At 41.5% G+C, this 20160-nt stretch overlaps 1 protein-coding gene across 4 annotated transcripts in view; it reads right to left on the bottom strand.

Moving 5' to 3' along the window:
• Positions 1-20160, bottom strand: part of TIA1 (TIA1 cytotoxic granule associated RNA binding protein) — a 55609-nt gene that overhangs the window by 15802 nt on the left and 19647 nt on the right. For 2 of the 4 annotated variants that reach the window (XR_013270356.1, XM_077469444.1), the window contains exons 2-6: positions 12573-12669; positions 7242-7340; positions 4618-4672; positions 4243-4275; positions 144-231 (exon numbers count right to left, since the gene is read on the bottom strand). Coding sequence is in view for 2 of the 4 variants with exons in the window: in XM_077469444.1 (XP_077325570.1) it covers positions 144-231; positions 4243-4275; positions 4618-4672; positions 7242-7340; positions 12573-12669 (372 nt within the window). In the remaining 2 variants the exon portion in view is untranslated. Of the gene's footprint in view, positions 1-143; positions 232-4242; positions 4276-4617; positions 4673-7241; positions 7341-12572; positions 12670-20160 lie in introns of those variants that run through there. The other 2 variants (XM_077469445.1, XM_077469446.1) reach the window with 2 other exon arrangements.

Below are 20160 nucleotides of genomic sequence, written 5' to 3' on the forward strand. Positions count from 1 at the left end.
GTTAACAGTAATAATAAAAAGAAAAAAAAGAAAAATTCAATAGTGAAATTATTTTGAATGAGGATTGGAGAACGCAGCAAGAATCTAAAAGGACATTGAAGTTACACAGGAAAAGATTGGCTCCGTCTTTTCTTTCTACTTACGATATTCTTCCAAAAGGTCCAAAGGCAGCTTTAATGTCATCAGTTGTTATCTCGGGGCTCAAATCACCAACAAAAACATGGAAATGATCTTGTTGGGAGAAGGAGATGGGAACAGGGTGAAAGGGGAAAACAACATTTTCATATATTTAAATGTCACATATTACAGATTACTCAACTCAATATATTGCTCCATTATTAGAAAAAGAAAAAGCAGCAATTAAAAAGAAGATTTACAAGATGTTAAAATTAAAGCCCCCCAGATTAGACCCATTGCTCAATGCTATGTATTGCCCATGTATATTATAGTATCATTGGTTACTCTATTCAACCACAGAATTTATTTAAAACTATATATTTTTAATAAACTATGTACATAAAATATGCCCCAATAAAGTGAAAAAAATATATCTACTTTATTTGTAGACACACGCACAATTGGCATTTGTTTTCTGGAGAAAGAATAAAGGCACAGCCATGCTCATTATATGGCAGATATTGCCACAAAGAAAAAAATAAAAGTTATGGGAGTTTTAGACAATGATAGATCAAAATATTCTACTCTATGTATACAATAAAATGCCTTCTTAAAGGAGAATAGCTGCCTGGATCGGCAAGGATCTTTCCTTTGTTTACTAGGTATCAACTTTTTAAACAAGCAGAAGAATGTGGATATTGCCTATGACAAAGAGTTAGAATGTGATCAGTCACCATGAAAAATATTGCCCCTTTTTCTTTTTCATCACTCAGACTGATGGATTAAGACATGATGTTCAATTTGTATATAACAGGAAATTATATTTAGAGGGCCTTCCCTTTCTGGAATACACCAAGTTTCACATAAGATGAGACTTATATTTTCCTAACATACACCACTATGCATACAGTACATGATTAGTTGCAGCAAAACAAGACTTTAACAAAGTGATATGTTTTGACCAAATTTTCAAAATGGAGGACAAAACACATCAATTTTCCTACTCTATGCCACAAGGACAGAGAATCACATATTCCCCAGTTTTCACCTTCATTTAAAGTATAACTAAAAGGCAACTTTTTTTTTTTTTTTTTTAGTTTTGGATGAAGTGGAGCGGGATTACAACCCTTTCAGGTTATTTCTCCTACCTTGCCTGCTAGGGAGATTTAGCCCCGGCTCACACCAAATGCAGCTTTGAAACCAATTTCAAAGCTGCGAGTCAGTGCAATTTCATGTGCTGGTTGTCCACATCTGTGCAGCTTCATGCACCAATGACAATGCAAGTTGTGCATGAAATCGCACAAAAAAAGAGCAGAAACCTTTTTAAAATCAGCGTCGCACCGATTTGAATGGTTCCATAGCCAGAAATATGGTGGGACTTGTAATGTGATTTTGATCTGTCAAATCATATGACGAGTCTCTCCGATGTGAATGGGGCTTACCCTCTATTTACCCTGGTGACTGCTTCAAATCTTGGGTTGTCATCTGAACAGGAATAGAGGTGAAAACATGGAAATCCTCCAACGGGGAAACTAGTTCTGGTGACAACCAAGGATTCCCTCGCTTTGGAGGGGTCCCACCCTGTTTTGGCTATGGGACAGAAAGGGAAGGAAAATCTTCTCAATGGGAGACATATGGGGCTTACAACCCCAACTAAACAAAATATAAATAAAAAGCCACTATGCCTTTTATGTTCCATCTTTGCTGTCGTTTATACTTCAGCCTACAGGTCTGTCTGCAGAAGCCCAAGTTATTTAACGTGAAACTCCAGCCACTTAAAGCGGTTCTTCACAATCGGCACCTTTCAGGGGGGGAGGGGGGTGCCATTACCTGGATAATCCAGGTATCTGCACCCACTTCCGGGCAGACCGCCGCAGACCCCCCGCCCCCCCCCCCCCCCCGTTGTGTTCTGGGAAACACACAGTTCCCAGAGACACAGTGGGGGACCATAAGAGATGTGCAGCGCGACTCACGCACGCGCAGTAGAGAACCGGGCAGTGAAGCTGTAATGCTTCACTTCCCGATTCCCTGACAGAGGATGGCGGCGGGGGCAGCAGCGAGACGAGCGATCGCTCGTCATCTGCCGCCAACATCGCTGGACCCTGGGACAGGTAAGTGTGATTTTATTAAAAGTCAGCAGCTGCAATATCAGTAGCTGCTGGCTTTTAATATTTATTTTTTTAGGTGCAGAACCGCTTTAAAAGTAATGGTATCTTATCTCATATATACTAGGATTTACTGCTGGTTTAGTCTAGGGTTCACATGCAGCAATCTTGGATTTTTTCCTGAAGCAGGCAGTCCTGGTTAGGGGGCCAAGGTGGGGATAAGCAAAACTAAACAGAGGTACTTAACCCAATTATCAGGAAGGGAACATGGTACTGCATACTACAATGAGTCATTTTATAACATATACTCTTTTTGAACAGTGGTGTATTTTACAATAAGGATTATATTTTACAGTTGATTTCAAAGCAGCATATGCCAGAAAGTGAAAGGCCCTCCAAAAAAAATGCATCTTAGTGGAAATGTACCCAAGAGAAGTGTACATTAATGCATAAAAAAAAAAAAAGTTACTTCTTGAAGTGAACAAATATTAATGTTAACATTAACCAGTTCCCGTCCGGTCTGTAATAGAATGATGGTTGAGCAGGAGTGCTCCCATCCTGGGTGGACGTCATATGAAGTCCTCCCAGGGTCACACCTTGCGGACGCACTAGGGGCTGCACTGTGGCATGACCTGTCACCTACTACGTCCACTGGATACAGCAGATGACAAATCATTGTTCCGGGCTGCTGCCAGTATCATGTAATCACTGTGACCAATCACAGCTGATAACATGACAGATCTACATAAATGAATGGCTTTCATAACCAGTGTGTACTATTGTGTTCATCTCCAATTGGTCACAGTGATCACATGGTACACACAGGGTCAATCACAGTGCATCTGTACCATGGGATAGCTGTGGCCAATCACAGCTTCACAATAGTACGCACTAGATGAATAAATGCCATTCATAAAAATGGTTGCTTATAACAGTGATCATCATTGTTATCAGCAATCAGTGTGTAAAAAAAATTAAAAAATCCTAATCACCTCCCCAGAGTAGTACAAAGCCACTATGTTAACACTGTACTGGTCATATGCTAAGAAATAAAAAGGAAAATGAATTACAACTTCAAAAAATTCAGAATGCCGCTTACTAAATACCTTGGGCTATCTACTTTCCAGAAATGGGTCATTTTGGGCTTACTTGTACTGTTGTGGCATTTTAGGGGCTGTCAGTACATTAGGACTGATTTTTTTTTTTTTTTTTTTTAAAGCAAAGAATATATATATATATATTTTTTCCCCCCATTGTCTGGGGACTCTAACTTTCCTACAGGTTAAATATACACTGGCTTTGGTTATTACCAAACAAATGTAGCCGAATACATTTTAGCCTAAATTTCTGTTTATTTGCCACATTTTATAAACAGAAATGAAGAATGAGTTTCCTTCTCAAAATTTCTATTTAGCAAAAAAAATTTAATAAATCCAGTGGCAATTAAATGCCACCAAAAGAAAGCTCTGTCTCAAAAGAGTGATAAAAATTTCATTTTTAGTACAGTGCTGCATGACTGTCAAAGTGTGACAGCGTGAAAGCTAAATATTGGCCTTGGGACCTTGTGTCGGGTATTGAGGTGGATAAGAATCATGAGCGGTCTCCTTCAAGAAGGCATTTAGTGAATAAAAAATAAAAGTATAGGTTTTAGCTCCTTGAAGAATTAATGTTAGGAGTAATTATAAATCTATAAACCAACAAGGCTTTCTTTGCTTTGCTACTGTCTTGTGATATCTAAACATCTAAATGTAGCTCCACCACTGCGTTTTGTAGCAGAACCACCTCCATAGAAGTGGTATATCCAGCGACACCAATGTTAATATGGTATACAGAAGGTTAGCTATGGTTTAAGGAATGGCTAGGGTCACTGGATAAACTCAATAATCTTAAAACTGCCAAAGTAACAGAAAAAGGCAGCTTGAAAGGGTAATGACAGAAGAAAGGAGTGGATAGGAACAGCCTGACTGTCGCTGGTCACCCGTGAGAGATTTAATTTTTATCCATAAAAAGACACAATTACCTTGAGAACGCAGTGTGTTGACAACGGAACTACCTGATGACAAAGATTAGATTTGTTCTTAAAATATTAGCATAAACACAATAATACAAGTTATCTAACGCAGTGTTTCTCAACCATCTTACTTTTCTTTATCAAGTATTAACATCTCACCCCACAATCTAAAGAAATAAGGGTATTGTTTAATATATACTTAGATTGACCAACGCGGAAAGGAAGTAGTTAAAAGGCAGATTGATACTGCTTGAGGTATGTATGATAATCACAGGATGAGAAACACCAATCTAAAAAAACTGTCAAAATTTGTATAGTGGTTTTAATGTAATATGCATTTATTCATTACAAGTTATCAACTAGTACAATGTGTGGTAAACTTACTGTTCGCATCTTTCTTTTGGCTGCTAGGAGTGGTGGCCCAGTTAACCTTAACTTCCTGCAAATCCAAAAAAAATAAAAAAAATAAAACAAACACCACTGGTACACAAACCTTGAAATGAGTTGTACAAGTCTGAGAAGCAGCTTTTTAGAAGAAAACACCTACTGATAAAAGCTAGTCAAAAAAATAAATAAAAATTGAGCTACTTGCATTAAAGTGTACTTGGCCTGCTGTTTATGCTCTATAAATACAAATACCAACTTCAGCAGTTTGGGTCAGCTCTTCCAGCACCTTACTATTGGACCCAACAATGGGATTTTTAAGGGCATCCTCACTGGCCAATAGCAGGGTTAGATCTAATGCAGCCCAAAAAGCTGACCAACATGATGAAGTTGATGCCTTGAGTTTAGGGGCTCCTTGAACAAATCAGAGATATTGCTATGTATTAAATAAAAATAATTACAGTTCCATCAGCCTCATACAGAAATTGAAGGGACAATGTAAATAAAACCGTGTGTTTAGTATAAGTGCAGACCTACTTGCAATACAATTACAAGGTAGTTTTAAAGGAAAACTTGAAAGATAGATATAGAAAAAATAAATAAATAAATAAATATATATATATATATATATATATATATATATATATATATATATATATATATATATATATATATATATATATATATATATATATATATATATATATATATATATATATATATATATATATACATACACACACACACACACACACACACACACACACACACACACACACACACAGGAAATAAAATGACAAACATGCCCACACAGTGCCCCTCCTACAGAGCATACATTAAAAACACTCCATTCCAACTTGTTCAGGATAGTCAGAATCTTGCAGCACCCACTTAGTGTATTTTAGGATATGCCACCACCCTGTGCATATGCAACCTGTCAGTTTAGTTGAGAAAATAGTTCATTGTGGTCTGGGATTTTTTTTTTTTTTTTTTTAGGATGAATTGTTAGAGGATAGGGAGCAGTGAGCACAATCTACAGAAATTTTTTTTTCTAAATATTAAGCCACTTTTTGAATTTTTAAATAGGGCCCAGAAATTAAAATGTCCTCATGCAATCAGAGGATTTATCGATGCGAGGAGCCGCCAGGGAACTCCCCAAAAGATGATGACTAGGGTCACACTGTGCAAAACAAACTGCACAGAAGAGGTAAGTATGACATGTTTATGGTTATAAATAAATAAATAAATAAAAAAGGCAGGGGTTTACAAACCCTTTAACCGGTTCCTGACTGGCTCGCGTCTTTTTACGGGGTTTCCTTTAAGAGCCGCGCCCGCTGCAAGGCAGGGATCCCGATGCGCATGGCCAGCGATCACATGCATGAGAGCCATCACAGGGATGAGGAGACATATTGTTTGTTCCTAGCAAGTAACAATGATATGTCTCCTTCCCTAGTCAGTCCTATCCCCATAGTTAGAACACACTGAGGAAAAACATTTAAACCCCTTGATTGCCCCCTAGTGTTAACCCCTTTCCTGCCAGTGACATTTACACAGTAACCAATGCATATTTATAGCACCGATCTCTGTATAAATGTCAATGGTCCCAAAAATGTGTCAAAAGTGTCCAACCTGTCAAAATACCTCTATAAAAAAAAAAAAAAAAAAAAAAAAAAAAAAAAGAGCCCATAAAAATCCCATAAATCTTCCTCATAGTTAGTAGATACTATCTTTTGCACAAACCAATAAATATGCGCTTATTGCATTTTTTTTTTTTTTTTTTAAACCAAAAATATGTAGAATATATATTGGCCTAAACTGATGAAGAAAATTTATTAAAAACATTTTTGGGGATATTATAGCAAAGAGTAAAAAATATTTTTTCAAAATTGTCTAATTTTTGTGTTTATAGCACATAAAAGAAAAACCACAGAGCTGATCAAATAGCACCAAAAGAAAGCTCTATTTGTGGGAAAAAAGGATGCAAATTTAGTTTGGGTACACCATTGGATGACCGTGCAATTACCAGTTAAAGCAGCGCCAAATCGTAAAAAAAGTGCTCTGGTCTGCAAGGGGGTAAAACCTTCCGGGGCTGAAGTGGTTAAAGTAGAACTAAGAGCAAAACTTTTCCTTTTTTGATACAGTGAGAGGTTATAACTCCTGATGGAAGAGAGGACAAATAGAGAGCATGAATTTCCCTATTGGGGGACACAGACAGCAACAAAAACTTGACAGGTGTCATAATGCCTCTTCACTAGCCATTAAAACAAAAATGCTAAAATCACTAAAATTGGAGAGCACTTTGTTTTTCTCTAAGTAAATGAAGCTTAATTTTAGCCACCTTTCTGATGAAACTTATCCAATACAGTGATTTTTTTTTTTTTGGCGACACACTGAGGTTGATTTATCAAAGGCAAATACACTTTGCACTACAAGTGCAATTGCTGTAGATCTAAGGGGGAAGAGCTGAAATGAGGGGAAGCTCTGCTGATTTTATCATATCACGTGCAAGCAAAAAAAAAAAAAAAATTAATTTTCCTTACATGTCCCCCTCAGATCTACAGCAACTGCACTGCCAAGTGCACTTATAGTGGAATGAAATGCCACGCAATTTGAAAAAGACATACCTTGCCCATTATCTTTCGCCCATTCATAGCAGCTAAGGATGCAGCGGCATGGCGGTGTTCATAAAACTCCACAAAGCAGTAGGGATCATTTCCAGCGGTCTGCTCAAAAAATATAAATAAATTATTAGGAGGTCCACTTTGAAGAAAAAAATTTTTTTTAAAAATAAAAAAGACACAAACTGTTACACAAAACATCAAGCATCTTAATAGACCAACTAAAAGAAACCTATTGCCTAAGGAATTAATAATTCTACTACTATCCATCTCAACTTTGCAAACATTGGAAATTTTTACAAATAAGGTATGAATGGCCTTTCTAAACATGAGAATCCACTCTTGTTCTGGTAGGCCTAATTACAGGAGCAGGCCATAGGCCCAAAATCATTTTAGCATGCTGTAACTTGTTTAGAAAATTGGAGATGCTGCCCAATAAAAGGCACCAACCTCAATTTGCTAAGCGTTTTCACTCATAATGAATTGCACTTAGACTAGCCTAACAATCATGTACTGATCTTTTTGGACCTTGAAAAAGCATTTAATTCAGTGGACTGGGTGTTAATGGGTGGGGTTCTGGTCCCCATGGGATTTGAGGAGGCTCAAAAGGATTCATTTAATGTATGAGAGCCCAGGAGGTGGCTATTATTAAAACAGGCAGTGAATGGAGTTCATTCCAGTGATCTGGGGCATAAGACAGGGTTTCTCATTGCCGCCTGGGTTGTTTACCTTCATGGTGGAGCCCACTGCTCTTGCATTATGTACCTCAACGGTATCTGGATGGGTAGCCTTGAAGAATGAACAGCCCTTTATGCAGATGTGTTGCTGTTCCTGCAGGACCCTGAAATTTCTATAGCGTTTACCTTAGCCATCCTAGACCATATTACCTCTTTTACAGGCTTACGAGTGAACTGGCACAAGTCCACAGTTCTCCCTCTTAGTAAAACAAACTTACTTAGCTCATCCAATGTTACACCCCTATGCTGAGTATCATAAATATACCACCCCCCCCCCTTTACTGGGAAAATAAATTGAGTTAAAATAAAGTTTTTACTACCATGTCTATATATTACCCAAAACTCCCGGGTGGATTCCCAAAACTTTTTTCAAGTAATTTCATAGATTGCCTACGGATTTTCTTTGGCAGGGCTCTAAACCTAGGATCCGCCTTAATGTCCTACAACAACCCTGGAGGGAGGGGGGGCCTGGCATTTGGACGATGCCACTGTGGTCCTAGAAGCAGCTGTAGTGGTTATGAAGTGTTGACCTATTTAGTACACAGAGGTCCCCAATCCCCTTACACCCAAACTAGTTCCATGAGATCAGTCCTACGGGCCTGGAGGGGGACCCATGGTTCAGAGTTAGAAGGGTGGCTTCAAACCTCTCCCATTTTTAGGTCTATGAAGATCCCATAGTGTGGACTAAATATGGGATCAAGAAGCTAGGTGATATTACTCATAATGGCATGCTACAGTCCTTTGATATTACAGCCTCATACTCCCTATCAAAAGGCCCAATTCTGTTTACAACTATGGCGTGCCTACCACTCTCAAAATCGGTCCTATCCGGGTCTCCTCCTGCTCATCTGACTTGGAATCCCTGTTGAGGGGAGATGATCTTTCTAAACCAACTACCATTTATAAATACCTCTTCTCAGAAACAACCAAAATGCTGCAAACCTGCAGAACAATTTGGACAGCCACAGTACTGTACAGATATGGATGACGAAGATTTGAAGGATGTGTGGAAAGCTTCCTTTGTTTAGTAGGTTGGTCTTTGTGAGAGATTGCTTAACCACTTGCTTACTGGGCACTTAAACCCCCCTCAGTCCCAGACCAATTTTCAGCTTTCAGCGCTGATGCACTTTGAATGACAATTGCGCGGGCATACAACACTGTACCCAAATGAAATTTTTATCATTTTTTTCCCACAAATAGAGCTTTCTTTTGGTGGTATTTAGTTACAGCTCGGAGTTTTATTTTTTGCTAAACAAACAAAAAAAGATGCAAAAAAAAAAAAAAAAAATCATGTTTTAATAGTTTGTTATACAATTTTGCAAACGGGTCAATTTTCTCCTTCATTGAAGTGCGCTGATTAGGCGGCACTGATGGCTGCATTGGTGGGCACTGATAGGCTGCACTGGTGGGCACTGATAGGCATAGTTAAGGTGGCACTAATAGGCACAGATAAGGCGGCACTGATGGGCAAAGATGGGCACAGATAAGATGGCATGGATGGGTGGCACAGATAAGTGGCACGGATGGGTGGCACGGATGGGCACTGATAGGTACCACTGATAGATGGGACTGATGGGCACTGATAGGTGGCTCTGATAGGTGGCACTGCTGGGCACTGATGGGCGGCACTGCTGGGCACTGATGGGCGGCACTGGGGTGCAGCACCTTTAAGGAAGATTGTGGGCACTGTGGGTGGCACTGTTGGTGGCACTGCTGGGTGGCATTGTGGGTGGCACTGTGGGTGGCACTGTGGGCACTATGGGCACTGCTGGGGGGCACTGATGGGGGGCACTTACTTTCATTCAGGATGGCACTGCGGTGGGCAGGTGGGCACTGGCAGGAGGCAGGTGGTCAGCTGTATTGCTGGCCGTGATCGGGACTGATGTCCCGATCACGGCCGCCGGTGATCGGCTTTTTTTTTCTCTCCTCGCGCTGTCAGCGCGAGGAGGAATAATAGCCGATTACCGACTCCGTTCTGTCACATGATCAGCTGTCATTGGCTGACAGCTGATCACGTGATAAGGGGTCGGGATCGACCCCTTGCACAGATCGGTGATCAGGCGAGTCTCGTGGACTCGCCGATCACAGAGCGCGCCGCGCGCGCCCCTCAGGGGGCGCGCAGGCCGCTCGTAACCGGGATGACGTCAATAGACGTAGTCCCGGAAAAGTAGATCCGCGCTAATGCCGTCATTTGGCAATAGCGCGGATCTCAAGTGGTTATTATACATTTTTTTCACAGTGTACCCAACTCCAGCTAAACTGCCCAAATGTTCAGAATAGCCCCATTTCCTGCTGGCATTGCTCCTTTCCTGGAGAAAACTATATGCATATCTTTTGGGAATTATATAGTTATTATATTATAAAGTATATTGGACAAATGTCCTCCTGTGTATTCAGTCCCCACCATTCCCCTCAGAACTTCTGTTAGAACATGTCTTAAGCTTAGTAGATGGGCTGGTTCCCACTAGAGATCTACACACTCATTAGGTTATTGTTGTATTATGTCACTAAACATATTACCGTATATACTCGAGTATAAGCCGAGATTTTCAGCCTCTTTTTTGAGGCTGAAAGTGCCCCCCTCGGCTTATACTCGAGTCATCGCTGTCTGCCCGCTCGATCAGCGTGTCGAGCAGACAGACAGCGGCCATTCTATCATTCAAAAGCCGCGCCTCCGGCTCCGCCTTCGCCTGTGATAGGCGGAACACTGAATTTCCCAGCAGCCTGTGTTCCGCCTATCACGGACATCGTATCATCCTCGTACTACGGACGAGGATGATACGATGTCCGTGATAGGCGGAACACAGGCTGCTGGGAAATTCAGTGTTCCGCCTATCACAGGCGAAGGCGGAGGCTTTTGAATTTTACAATGGCCGCCGAGGCGCCGACGAAGAGGGCACGGGACGGAGGCAAGGCAAGGCACGGCACGGGACGGGACGGGACGGAGGCAAGGCACGGCACGACACGGGACGGAGGCAAGGCACGGCGGCAAGGCACGGCACGGGACGGAGGCAAGGAGGCAAGGCACGGGACGGAGGCTCGGGACAAAGGCTCGGGACACAGGTAGGCTGGACACACACACACACACACACACACACACACACACACACACACACACACACGGATGGATGGATGGAGACACACACACGGATGGATGGATGGATGGAGACACACACACGGATGGATGGATGGATGGAGACACACACACAGGGATGGATGGATGGATGGATGGAGACACACACACATGGATGGATGGATGGAGACACACACACACAGGGATGGATGGATGGATGGATGGAGACACACACACACACAGGGATGGATGGATGGATGGACACACACACACACACAGGGATGGATGGACGGACACACAGGGATGGACGGACACACAGGGATGGACGGACACACAGGGATGGACGGACACACAGGGATGGACGGACACACACACAGGGATGGACAGGCATGTCTCACCCTCGGCTTATACACGAGTCAATAAGTTTGCCAGTTTTTTTGGGGGTAAATTGGGGGCCTCGGCTTATATTCGGGTCGGCCTATACTCGAGTATAGGCGGTATCCTTTGTTGAAAGAAAGCAGCGGCATCGCCCGCGGTGGCCTGAAATGCTTTAGTGAATATGACACTCTTTCTATAAGACAACCTACGCCAGCAGAGGGGCACTTTGAAAATTCAATAAAGTATGGGAAGGATGAATTAAGCCGCCACTGTTTCCAATTGGCTGCTCCTTATGTTGTGATTTTAGTCCTCTGTGCTGAACTAAGTGAATTGTTTGCCATTTTCCCTGGCTCTTTATCTGCGTATGTGTGATGCATCTCATATTCACATTGTAAGGTGAGACGTGTGGAGCGTATTTTTAGGTTATCTTGATGCATTACAGGTGGGGTGGGTGTACATCTTTTGATCTCTCCTGGGACGTGGAACGTGCCGCACAGACTCAGGTGTCTTTGCTTATATTTTGCTTTTATTTCACAGACTGTATATCGCTTTCTGTATATCGCTTTTTTTTGGACATGCAGTCACAGTGTGTGTGTGGAAAAAGAAAAAAGTGGGGGGGGGGTACATAGTTTATAGCATTTTTCCACTACGATTCTTTAGATTAAATCAAGTTTTAAATGGTTGCATGGTATTACTTTACTGAAACAATATAAATCTAATGACACCTCACCAATGCAAAGCATACCTTTTAAACCAAGGCAGGGCTATAAAAATCCCACTTGTCCTGTCAATTATGAATTTAGAAAAGTCCTGCTCATTAATTTCACTACTTCTGGGGTCCAGGTCAGATACGCAGTCGTCCTCTATATAGGGTTTACTTATGACTATACTACATGTTACAGTAGCCAGATAAACCAGTAATCATTCCCGTGAAGGGGGGGTGGGTGCTGGTGGAAGCAGCAATCAGGCATGCCACCAGAGATGCCGATTACAGCATCAAAGGGGGATGAGAAGGACGTTATACATGGAAACTAAGGGTATGAGGAGAGGAGAAGCACATGAGTCACATTGTTGTTGCTTCCTATCCTTTAGAAACTGCCTCAGAGTTTGTGAAAAAATACACAGGCCTGCAATCAACTAAAAACTTACATCCATAATCATCTTGCAGCTTTTGCAAGGACCGATCTGGCTGAACACCTGAAGTATCAGTGCTTCTGTGACATCTCGAGACAGGTTACCCACATACCTACAATACAAAAAGCATAATGAACAAGTCAACATGGGTATACAAACGCAGACATTGACAAATAGAGGTTCACCGAATAGGAATTTTGGTACCAAAACACAAAATGCAGATGCACTTGGCCGAAAACTGAAATGGACAGAAATTATATTTTTACATATTATTGTATTATAGTTGACTTTTTAATTTATATCATAAATTTAAGCCTGGGCTCACACACATGCAAACCTCATTGCTACGTTGATCACATGTGATGTCTGTGCAATACGAGTAAAGCCATATAGTTTTAATAGCTGAACTAGCATTGGATTTACAAAAAAAAATAAAAAATAACTAAAAAACAGTAAAGTTAGCCCATTTTTTTTTTTAATCACTATTTTTTTCCAAAAAAATTCCACCTGAAAGACCTCTGCACAAATGCCGTGTGACAAAATATTGCAACAACCGTTATTTTATTCCCTAGGATCGCTGCTAAAAAAATATATATAATTTTTGGAGGTTCTAAGTGATTTTCTGGCAGAAAATACAGGATTTTTACTTGTAAGCAACAAGTGTCAGAAATGATTTAGTCTTTAAATGGTTAAACTGAGAACTCTACACACAGAGCTTAGTTCATTCAAGTGTAAACATTGTATCTCTTTGCTCTTTTCTTGGCAGACTGCCCAGAGAGGAGGAAAGTCCCTTCACTGAAGACTTGGGCAACTTGCATTGACTTCTATCACAGAAGTCATCTGCAAGTCCCGCTGTAGTTATAATTGGCCTTTTTATCAGCACAATTGGCCAATGCCGATTAATTAAAAAACTGCAAATATCGGCCGATATATCGGTCGACCTCTAGACATATGTGGGGGGCAGGTGTTTTTATTATTTGAGGACATGTGTGTTTTGGGGACATTGTGTGGGGATGTGCGTTTTACATATGTGTTTACGCAAGACTGGTGATCAGCGAGTAAAAAAACGCTCATACTCACTGATCACCAGCCAGCTGCAGCGATCCGCTCTCCTCAGCGACAACTGTGTGAGGAGAAGAGAGCCGATTGCCTAGCAACCGGCTGTTTGTTTACATTACATGATGGCTGTGAATGGACACGGCCGTCATGTGATCAGGAGGCCAATCAAAAAGCCCTCCTGCCGATCGGAGATCCGGCGTGTCCGGGTGACACAAACGCATCAGGATCTCGCTGCTGCATGCACACGCGACCCCCCTCCTTCTGAATGATGTTCCTAAATGTCCACTCAGAACGAGAGGGCACCCACCTTGCCGAATATGTACAATGGCCGGGTGGGAAGTAGTTAAATATAAGGACTTAGGCTGGATTCACACCTATGCAGTTTTAGTGTATTTTGCACTACAGTCCATTCAACATGGTTTCCTATGGAACACGTTCTGTAGTGCAAATCTGCAAAATGCAAAAAGCACTAAACCTGCATAGGTGTGAATCCAACCTTATTCTTGCTGGTAGTTAGAATCTTTAATATTTGCAAACAAAATGGTTTCCTTTTTAGAATAATAATCTGACAGGTTAGTAAATAGCGATAATCAGAACTGATTCAATCATACAGTTTGTAGTGTTCATAGATTTTTCCAAACAATGGGATAAAGGAATATTACTTAACTTTGTTTTATTGCATTATTACTGTGAAATTGTGTGAATGCATCAATGCAGTGCATGTTATCTCAGCTTGGAGTCACCGAGTTAAATGGGGAAAAGGTTGGGACTTTGAGTGAGGCGCACATAGACATGCACCTCCACCCCTATGGTGTCGCCAAAATAAGGAAAAAAGTTTGGGACTTTGTATGAGGTGTGTTCCCAACAGTTGGTGCAGTGATCATGTTCTAGGTGTGAATACATTGATCCATAAACCAAGGGTAAAAGCACATTTTAAAAGAGCACTTTATTATTAGGGCATCTAATCAGTTATAACCATGTTGCAAGTAGGTCAAAGCGTTACATTTGCTTCAGCAAAAAACAAAGCATAATCAAAAACAGTAGAGTACATAGTATTAAAAGTCAGTCGTTGGGGTTGCCGCACAGCATGCTCGACGCGTTTCGTGAAATATCACTCATCAGGAGCAAGCGCCAACCATCCATCTATAATATATGAGTATGCATAAGTACCACTGTATTCCCTATAGTCCGAAAGTAAAAGATTAAGCCCAAAAGAGGGCAAAACTCAAGGATTGGTTAGAGTTACTCACAAAACCAACTACCACTGTGAGCACTAAGTGCCGACAACCAACAGGCCGTCCAAAAAATTGATTCACTGAGTTTACAGAATATATAGCCTCATGCTATACAACAAAGCTCCATTTCATGCTGAATAAAACTAAAATTGATAATGTATCTTAAATAGAAAAACTCTTTAGATTTTTACTCCAAAAGCATTTTATTAAAATAAATTTGATTTAAAAAAAAAAAAAAAAAAATCTATCTATACACACACACACACATCTGTACTGAAGTTGCATATTCTAATTGTGAGCTTCTCGTATTGTGTGCATCAGAAACTGCAGCAAATCAGATGCAGCCTGACTGCCTGCCAAGTCATCCAGCAAATTATAGCCTTTCCTCCTCCGTCTTACTTTCCCCAACTTGCCAGTTTAATTCACTGGATTTCAGTTAGTTATTTAAATCCTGGAGACTTTGCAACACACATGGGTGTTACCTAGGGTGGCCTGCATGCAATGTCCACTCCTCCAGACTGACATCCACATCAGGGCTGAGGGCTTGTGACAAGTACTCAGGTTGGGTGCTGTGATGTGCTCATAAAGCTATGCACAGCACCCTGCCAACCCCTTCAATCAGCCACGATCACAGAGAAGCAGAGACCCACTGATATCACGGATTCTAAAATAAGCACTGCACTGAAAACAGAAAGTTTTTTTTTTTTTATTGTAGATGGGGGGGGACCAAGGAAAGTAAAAGATAGATTGAACATTAGCTTTTGGTCTTTACATAATACAGCTGCTCACATTAGGTCATCTCAGGACACTCAGTCCCTAGTTTAGCAGAGCGTTCTGTTCCATACTAAATGGAGGAAACCGCTGAAAGATGGAGGGACACGCTGCGTCTGAACATTTTTCAAAAGCTATAATTGGTCCATTAGGACATAAGAGCAACTTAATTCAGGGGAAAAGCCATTTCAAAAAGAAAAATGCTGATAAACATGTTTAAAAAAAAAAATGTATTTAAAGAAAAAAAGCATTCAGATCTCATAAGCACCAACTACAAGCAAACATCGCCTGTATTTACACAGCAGTTCAAGCAAGCAGAGAAAGAGAACATTTTCAAAAAGAAGTTCCTGGTTTCCTGCTGGCCACTAGTCTTGGCTTCTGCTTTCACCCTTTCATACCTCCAATATAAAACCAGTGTCTTTATGCACTCCATGTTTTCAAGGTTGGTACAGATACCATTATCCCTGCTTTATGTAAATACCTTCAGTTGACCAAAAAAAAAAAAAAAAAAAAATCACATTAAATACCACTATTAGGCTAGGTTCACGATTTGAAGTAATTTCCAGGAGCACATCCAGTGCGATGTGATGCATTTTAGATGTAATTCCAATGCATTTTTCATGCGATTCCCCCTCTTTCTTCTGGCAAGCAGGTCAAGAACACAGCAGTGAATGGCAGAAAACGCAATGGAACTGCCTCATCTTTGAACAGATAAGCGATTTTCAATCAAGTCTACGTAGTTCTAAAGCGTATCGCACAGGACCCTTTTTAAAAATAGCATTGTATTTCTCCATATATGTGCACGGCCTTCGTAGAAAATCACATTAATACACTTGTCATGCAATTCCATGCATTCTGGAACGCATATGAATTTGCATCAGTGTGAACCAGGGCTGAAAGTGGAACAGTGCAGCCATTGATTTTTTTTATCTTTAGTTCTAGAGTGGACAGGCGTCTGTCAGGTTTCTTGGCTTATGGCTGACTGTGCCCCCTTTAAGAATATTCAGTCTACATTTGTCCTGGTGACTTCTCACTGAGAGTGAAAGAAGATTCCAAATTTTGAGCCGTCACAAAAAAATAAAAAAAAACGGAGAAGGAAGAAGAGAAATCTTTCAATGGGGACACCGGTTCTGGTGACAACCAGGGGTTCCCTCACTTTGGAGGGATTTTCTCTGAATGCCTATTTTAGCTATGGAATAGAAATCTCCCCAATGGGACACAGCTAGTAAAACAAAAAACCCCCCACACACACAAAACCGACAGGGGTTGCAACCTTCTATTCCATGAAAAATAGGATTTTTATAACAGCTTACCCGTAAAATCTTTTTCTTTTGAAGTATATCACGGGTAGAGGTTGACCGATATATCGGCCGATATTTGGATTTTTTTTTTAAATTAAAGTGGAAGTAAACTCCCCTTTCGTTTTCAGCCAAGGAAGCTGCCATCTTTGCCTCTGTTTAATCTTCAACTGCTATGGTGCTGCACATGTGATTCGTTATGACACCAGCCATTGGATGGTTTGATAGTTTGGCTGAGAGCACAGCCAATGTGCAGTTAGCATTCCCGGCATGCCTTTTTTTTTAACGGTTTAAATCCATGGGTTTACTTCCACTTTAATCGGCATTGGCCGATTGTGCTGATAAAAAGGCCAAACTTGCAAAAGACTTCTGTAATAGAAGTCAATGTAAGTTGCCTGAAGTTAATCAGTGGAGGGACTTTGCTCTTTTTCTTGGCAGGACTGCCCAGAGAGGAGGAAAGAGATACAATGTTTCTCCTTCAATGAACTGAGCTCAGTGTGTAGGAGTTCTCAGTTTAACCATTTAAAGCGGGAGTCTGCCGTTTTTTGTTTTTTTTTAAAAGCCAGCAGCTACAAATACTGCAGCTGCTGACTTTTAAAATAATGACACTTACCCACCCAGCGCGCCCGCGATGTCGGCACCCGAAGCCGATCTCTCGATCGTCTCTCGGGTGCTGCCGCCGCCATCTTGGCTATGGGAATCAGGAAGTGGAGCCTTGCGGCTTCATTTCCCGGTTCCCTACTGCGCATGCACGAGTCGCGCTGAGCAATAAGGATGGTCTCCTCTGTCTCTGGGATCCGTGTGTTTCCCAGCAGACAGCGGGGGACCTTCGGAAAGGGGCGTATATATTCTGCAGATATCTATGCCGGAAGTGGGTGCAGATACCTGTACAGGTACCTGCACCCCCCTCCCCCCTGAAAGGTGCCAATTGTGGCACTGGAGGGGGGGGGTTCCAATGAGCTGAAGCTCCACTTTAGGGTGGACCTCCGCTTTAAAGACTAAATCTTTTCTGACACTTGTTGCTTACAAGTAAAAATCCTGTATTTTCTGCTAGAAAATCACTTGGAACCCCCCAAAAATTTATATATTTTTTTTTTAGCAGAGACCCTAAGGAATAAAATAGCGGTTGTTGCAATATTTTATGTGATGCGGTATTTGCGCAGAGGTCTTTCAAACACAATTTTTTGGAAAAAAATACACCAATATTAAAAAAAAAAAAAAAAAAAAAAAAAAAAAAAACACACACAAAAAAACAGTAAAGTTAGCCCTTTTTTTTGTGTGCTAAAGTTGGGTACTTGTTTGTGTGTATTTAATATAGTTTTTTTTTTTTTTAAATCTAAATTATACATACAAGTGAACTGAGTGGAGGTTTGTTTTGTTTAATAAATGTACCGTATATACTCGAGTATAAGCCGAGATTTTCAGCCTCTTTTTTGAGGCTGAAAGTGCCCCCCTCGGCTTATACTCGAGTCATCGCTGTCTGCCCGCTCGATCAGCGTGTCGAGCAGACAGACAGCGGCCATTCTATTCAAAAGCCGCGCCTCCGGCTCCGCCTTCGCCTGTGATAGGCGGAACACTGAATTTCCCAGCAGCCTGTGTTCCGCCTATCACGGACATCGTATCATCCTCGTACTACGGACGAGGATGATACGACGTCTGTGATAGGCGGAACACAGGCTGCTGGGAAATTCAGTGTTCCGCCTATCACAGGCGAAGGCGGCGGCGCAGCTTTTGAACTTTACAATGGCCGCCGACGAAGAGGGCACGGGACGGAGGCAAGGGAAGGCACGGCACGGCACGGGACGGGACGGGACGGCGGCGGCAAGGCACGGCACGACACGGGACGGATGCAAGGAGGCAAGTCACGGCACGGGACGGAGGCAAGGAGGCAAGGCACGGGACGGAGGCTCGGGACAAAGGTAGGCTGGACACACACACACACACACACACACACACACGGATGGAGACACACACAGGGATGGATGGATGGATGGAGACACACACAGGGATGGATGGATGGAGACACACACACACAGGGATGGATGGATGGATGGATGGATGGAGACACACACACACAGGGATGGATGGACGGACACACACACACACAGGGATGGATGGACGGACACACAGGGATGGACGGACACACAGGGATGGACGGACACACAGGGATGGACGGACACACACACAGGGATGGACAGGCATGTCTCACCCTCGGCTTATACACGAGTCAATAAGTTTGCCAGTTTTTTTGGGGGTAAATTGGGGGCCTCGGCTTATATTCGGGTCGGCCTATACTCGAGTATATACGGTAGCTGTATAGCCGCCATGGAGCTTACTAGATAAGATCTATCTACAGTTTTGTTTTTAAGCAGAGCAGTTAAGATTAGTCTGGTAAATGTGAAAATGAGCCTGCTGAGTGTAAATCCATAAATACAATATTCATATGCAATATTCAAGTGGAATTTAATAAAATTTAAAATTTAGCACGGTTTGGTAGCTGATCTGGAAATGCAGAGGACGCTTCATTTCACATTAGCCCTACTTGTCATTTCATCTCTCGGCTGAGCCTGTTGAAGTGTCTGAAGTTTAGCAAACTAATTTAGGACTGCGTTTTGCGAATTGCATGGCAGTTAAAGCAATTGCCTGGATTGCAAACACTTGTAATGGTTTCAAAGGGTGAAGACAGGAAGATTGTGTTGCGTGCATGAATTAAAGATTTTACGATGGTTCGAGAGTGCTAATCAAAGCAGGAGAATGCATGCAGGAATATTTAGTTTACCCTAGGCAATTGTGGTCATCGACACGGTTTTCTACTCCAAAAAAATAAATAAAAATGATAAGCTCATTTCATTGACATCAATGGGCACTTGGATAAAACAAGCCTTTAAAGATTTTTTTTTTTTTTTTCCAGTTTCCAAAAAGTGCTTTGTAACCACAAAAAACAGTAAATCCAAAACTAGCTATTTTATGTAAAAAACTACAGAATAATGTTCATAGTCAAATGTCTTCATTTTTGTATAGTCATGTAAACTCTAAGCCCTTGTACACACGGTCGAACATTCCAACAACAAAATCCGTCGGATTTTGTCCAAAACTGGTGTTGCATACACACGGTCGGACAAAGTTGCCGGAAAATCCGATCGTTCATAACGTGATAACGTGATGACGTAATTTCATTACAACAAGACTACGTTCAGGCTAGTAGCCAATAGCTTTGGTCTAGGAATTTGATCTGAGCAT

The sequence above is a fragment of the Lithobates pipiens genome, unplaced genomic scaffold (genome assembly GCF_037356315.1).
Source record: "Lithobates pipiens isolate NorthernLeopardFrog02 unplaced genomic scaffold, aLitPip1_a1.2 Scaffold_8, whole genome shotgun sequence".
NCBI lineage: Eukaryota > Metazoa > Chordata > Amphibia > Anura > Ranidae > Lithobates > Lithobates pipiens.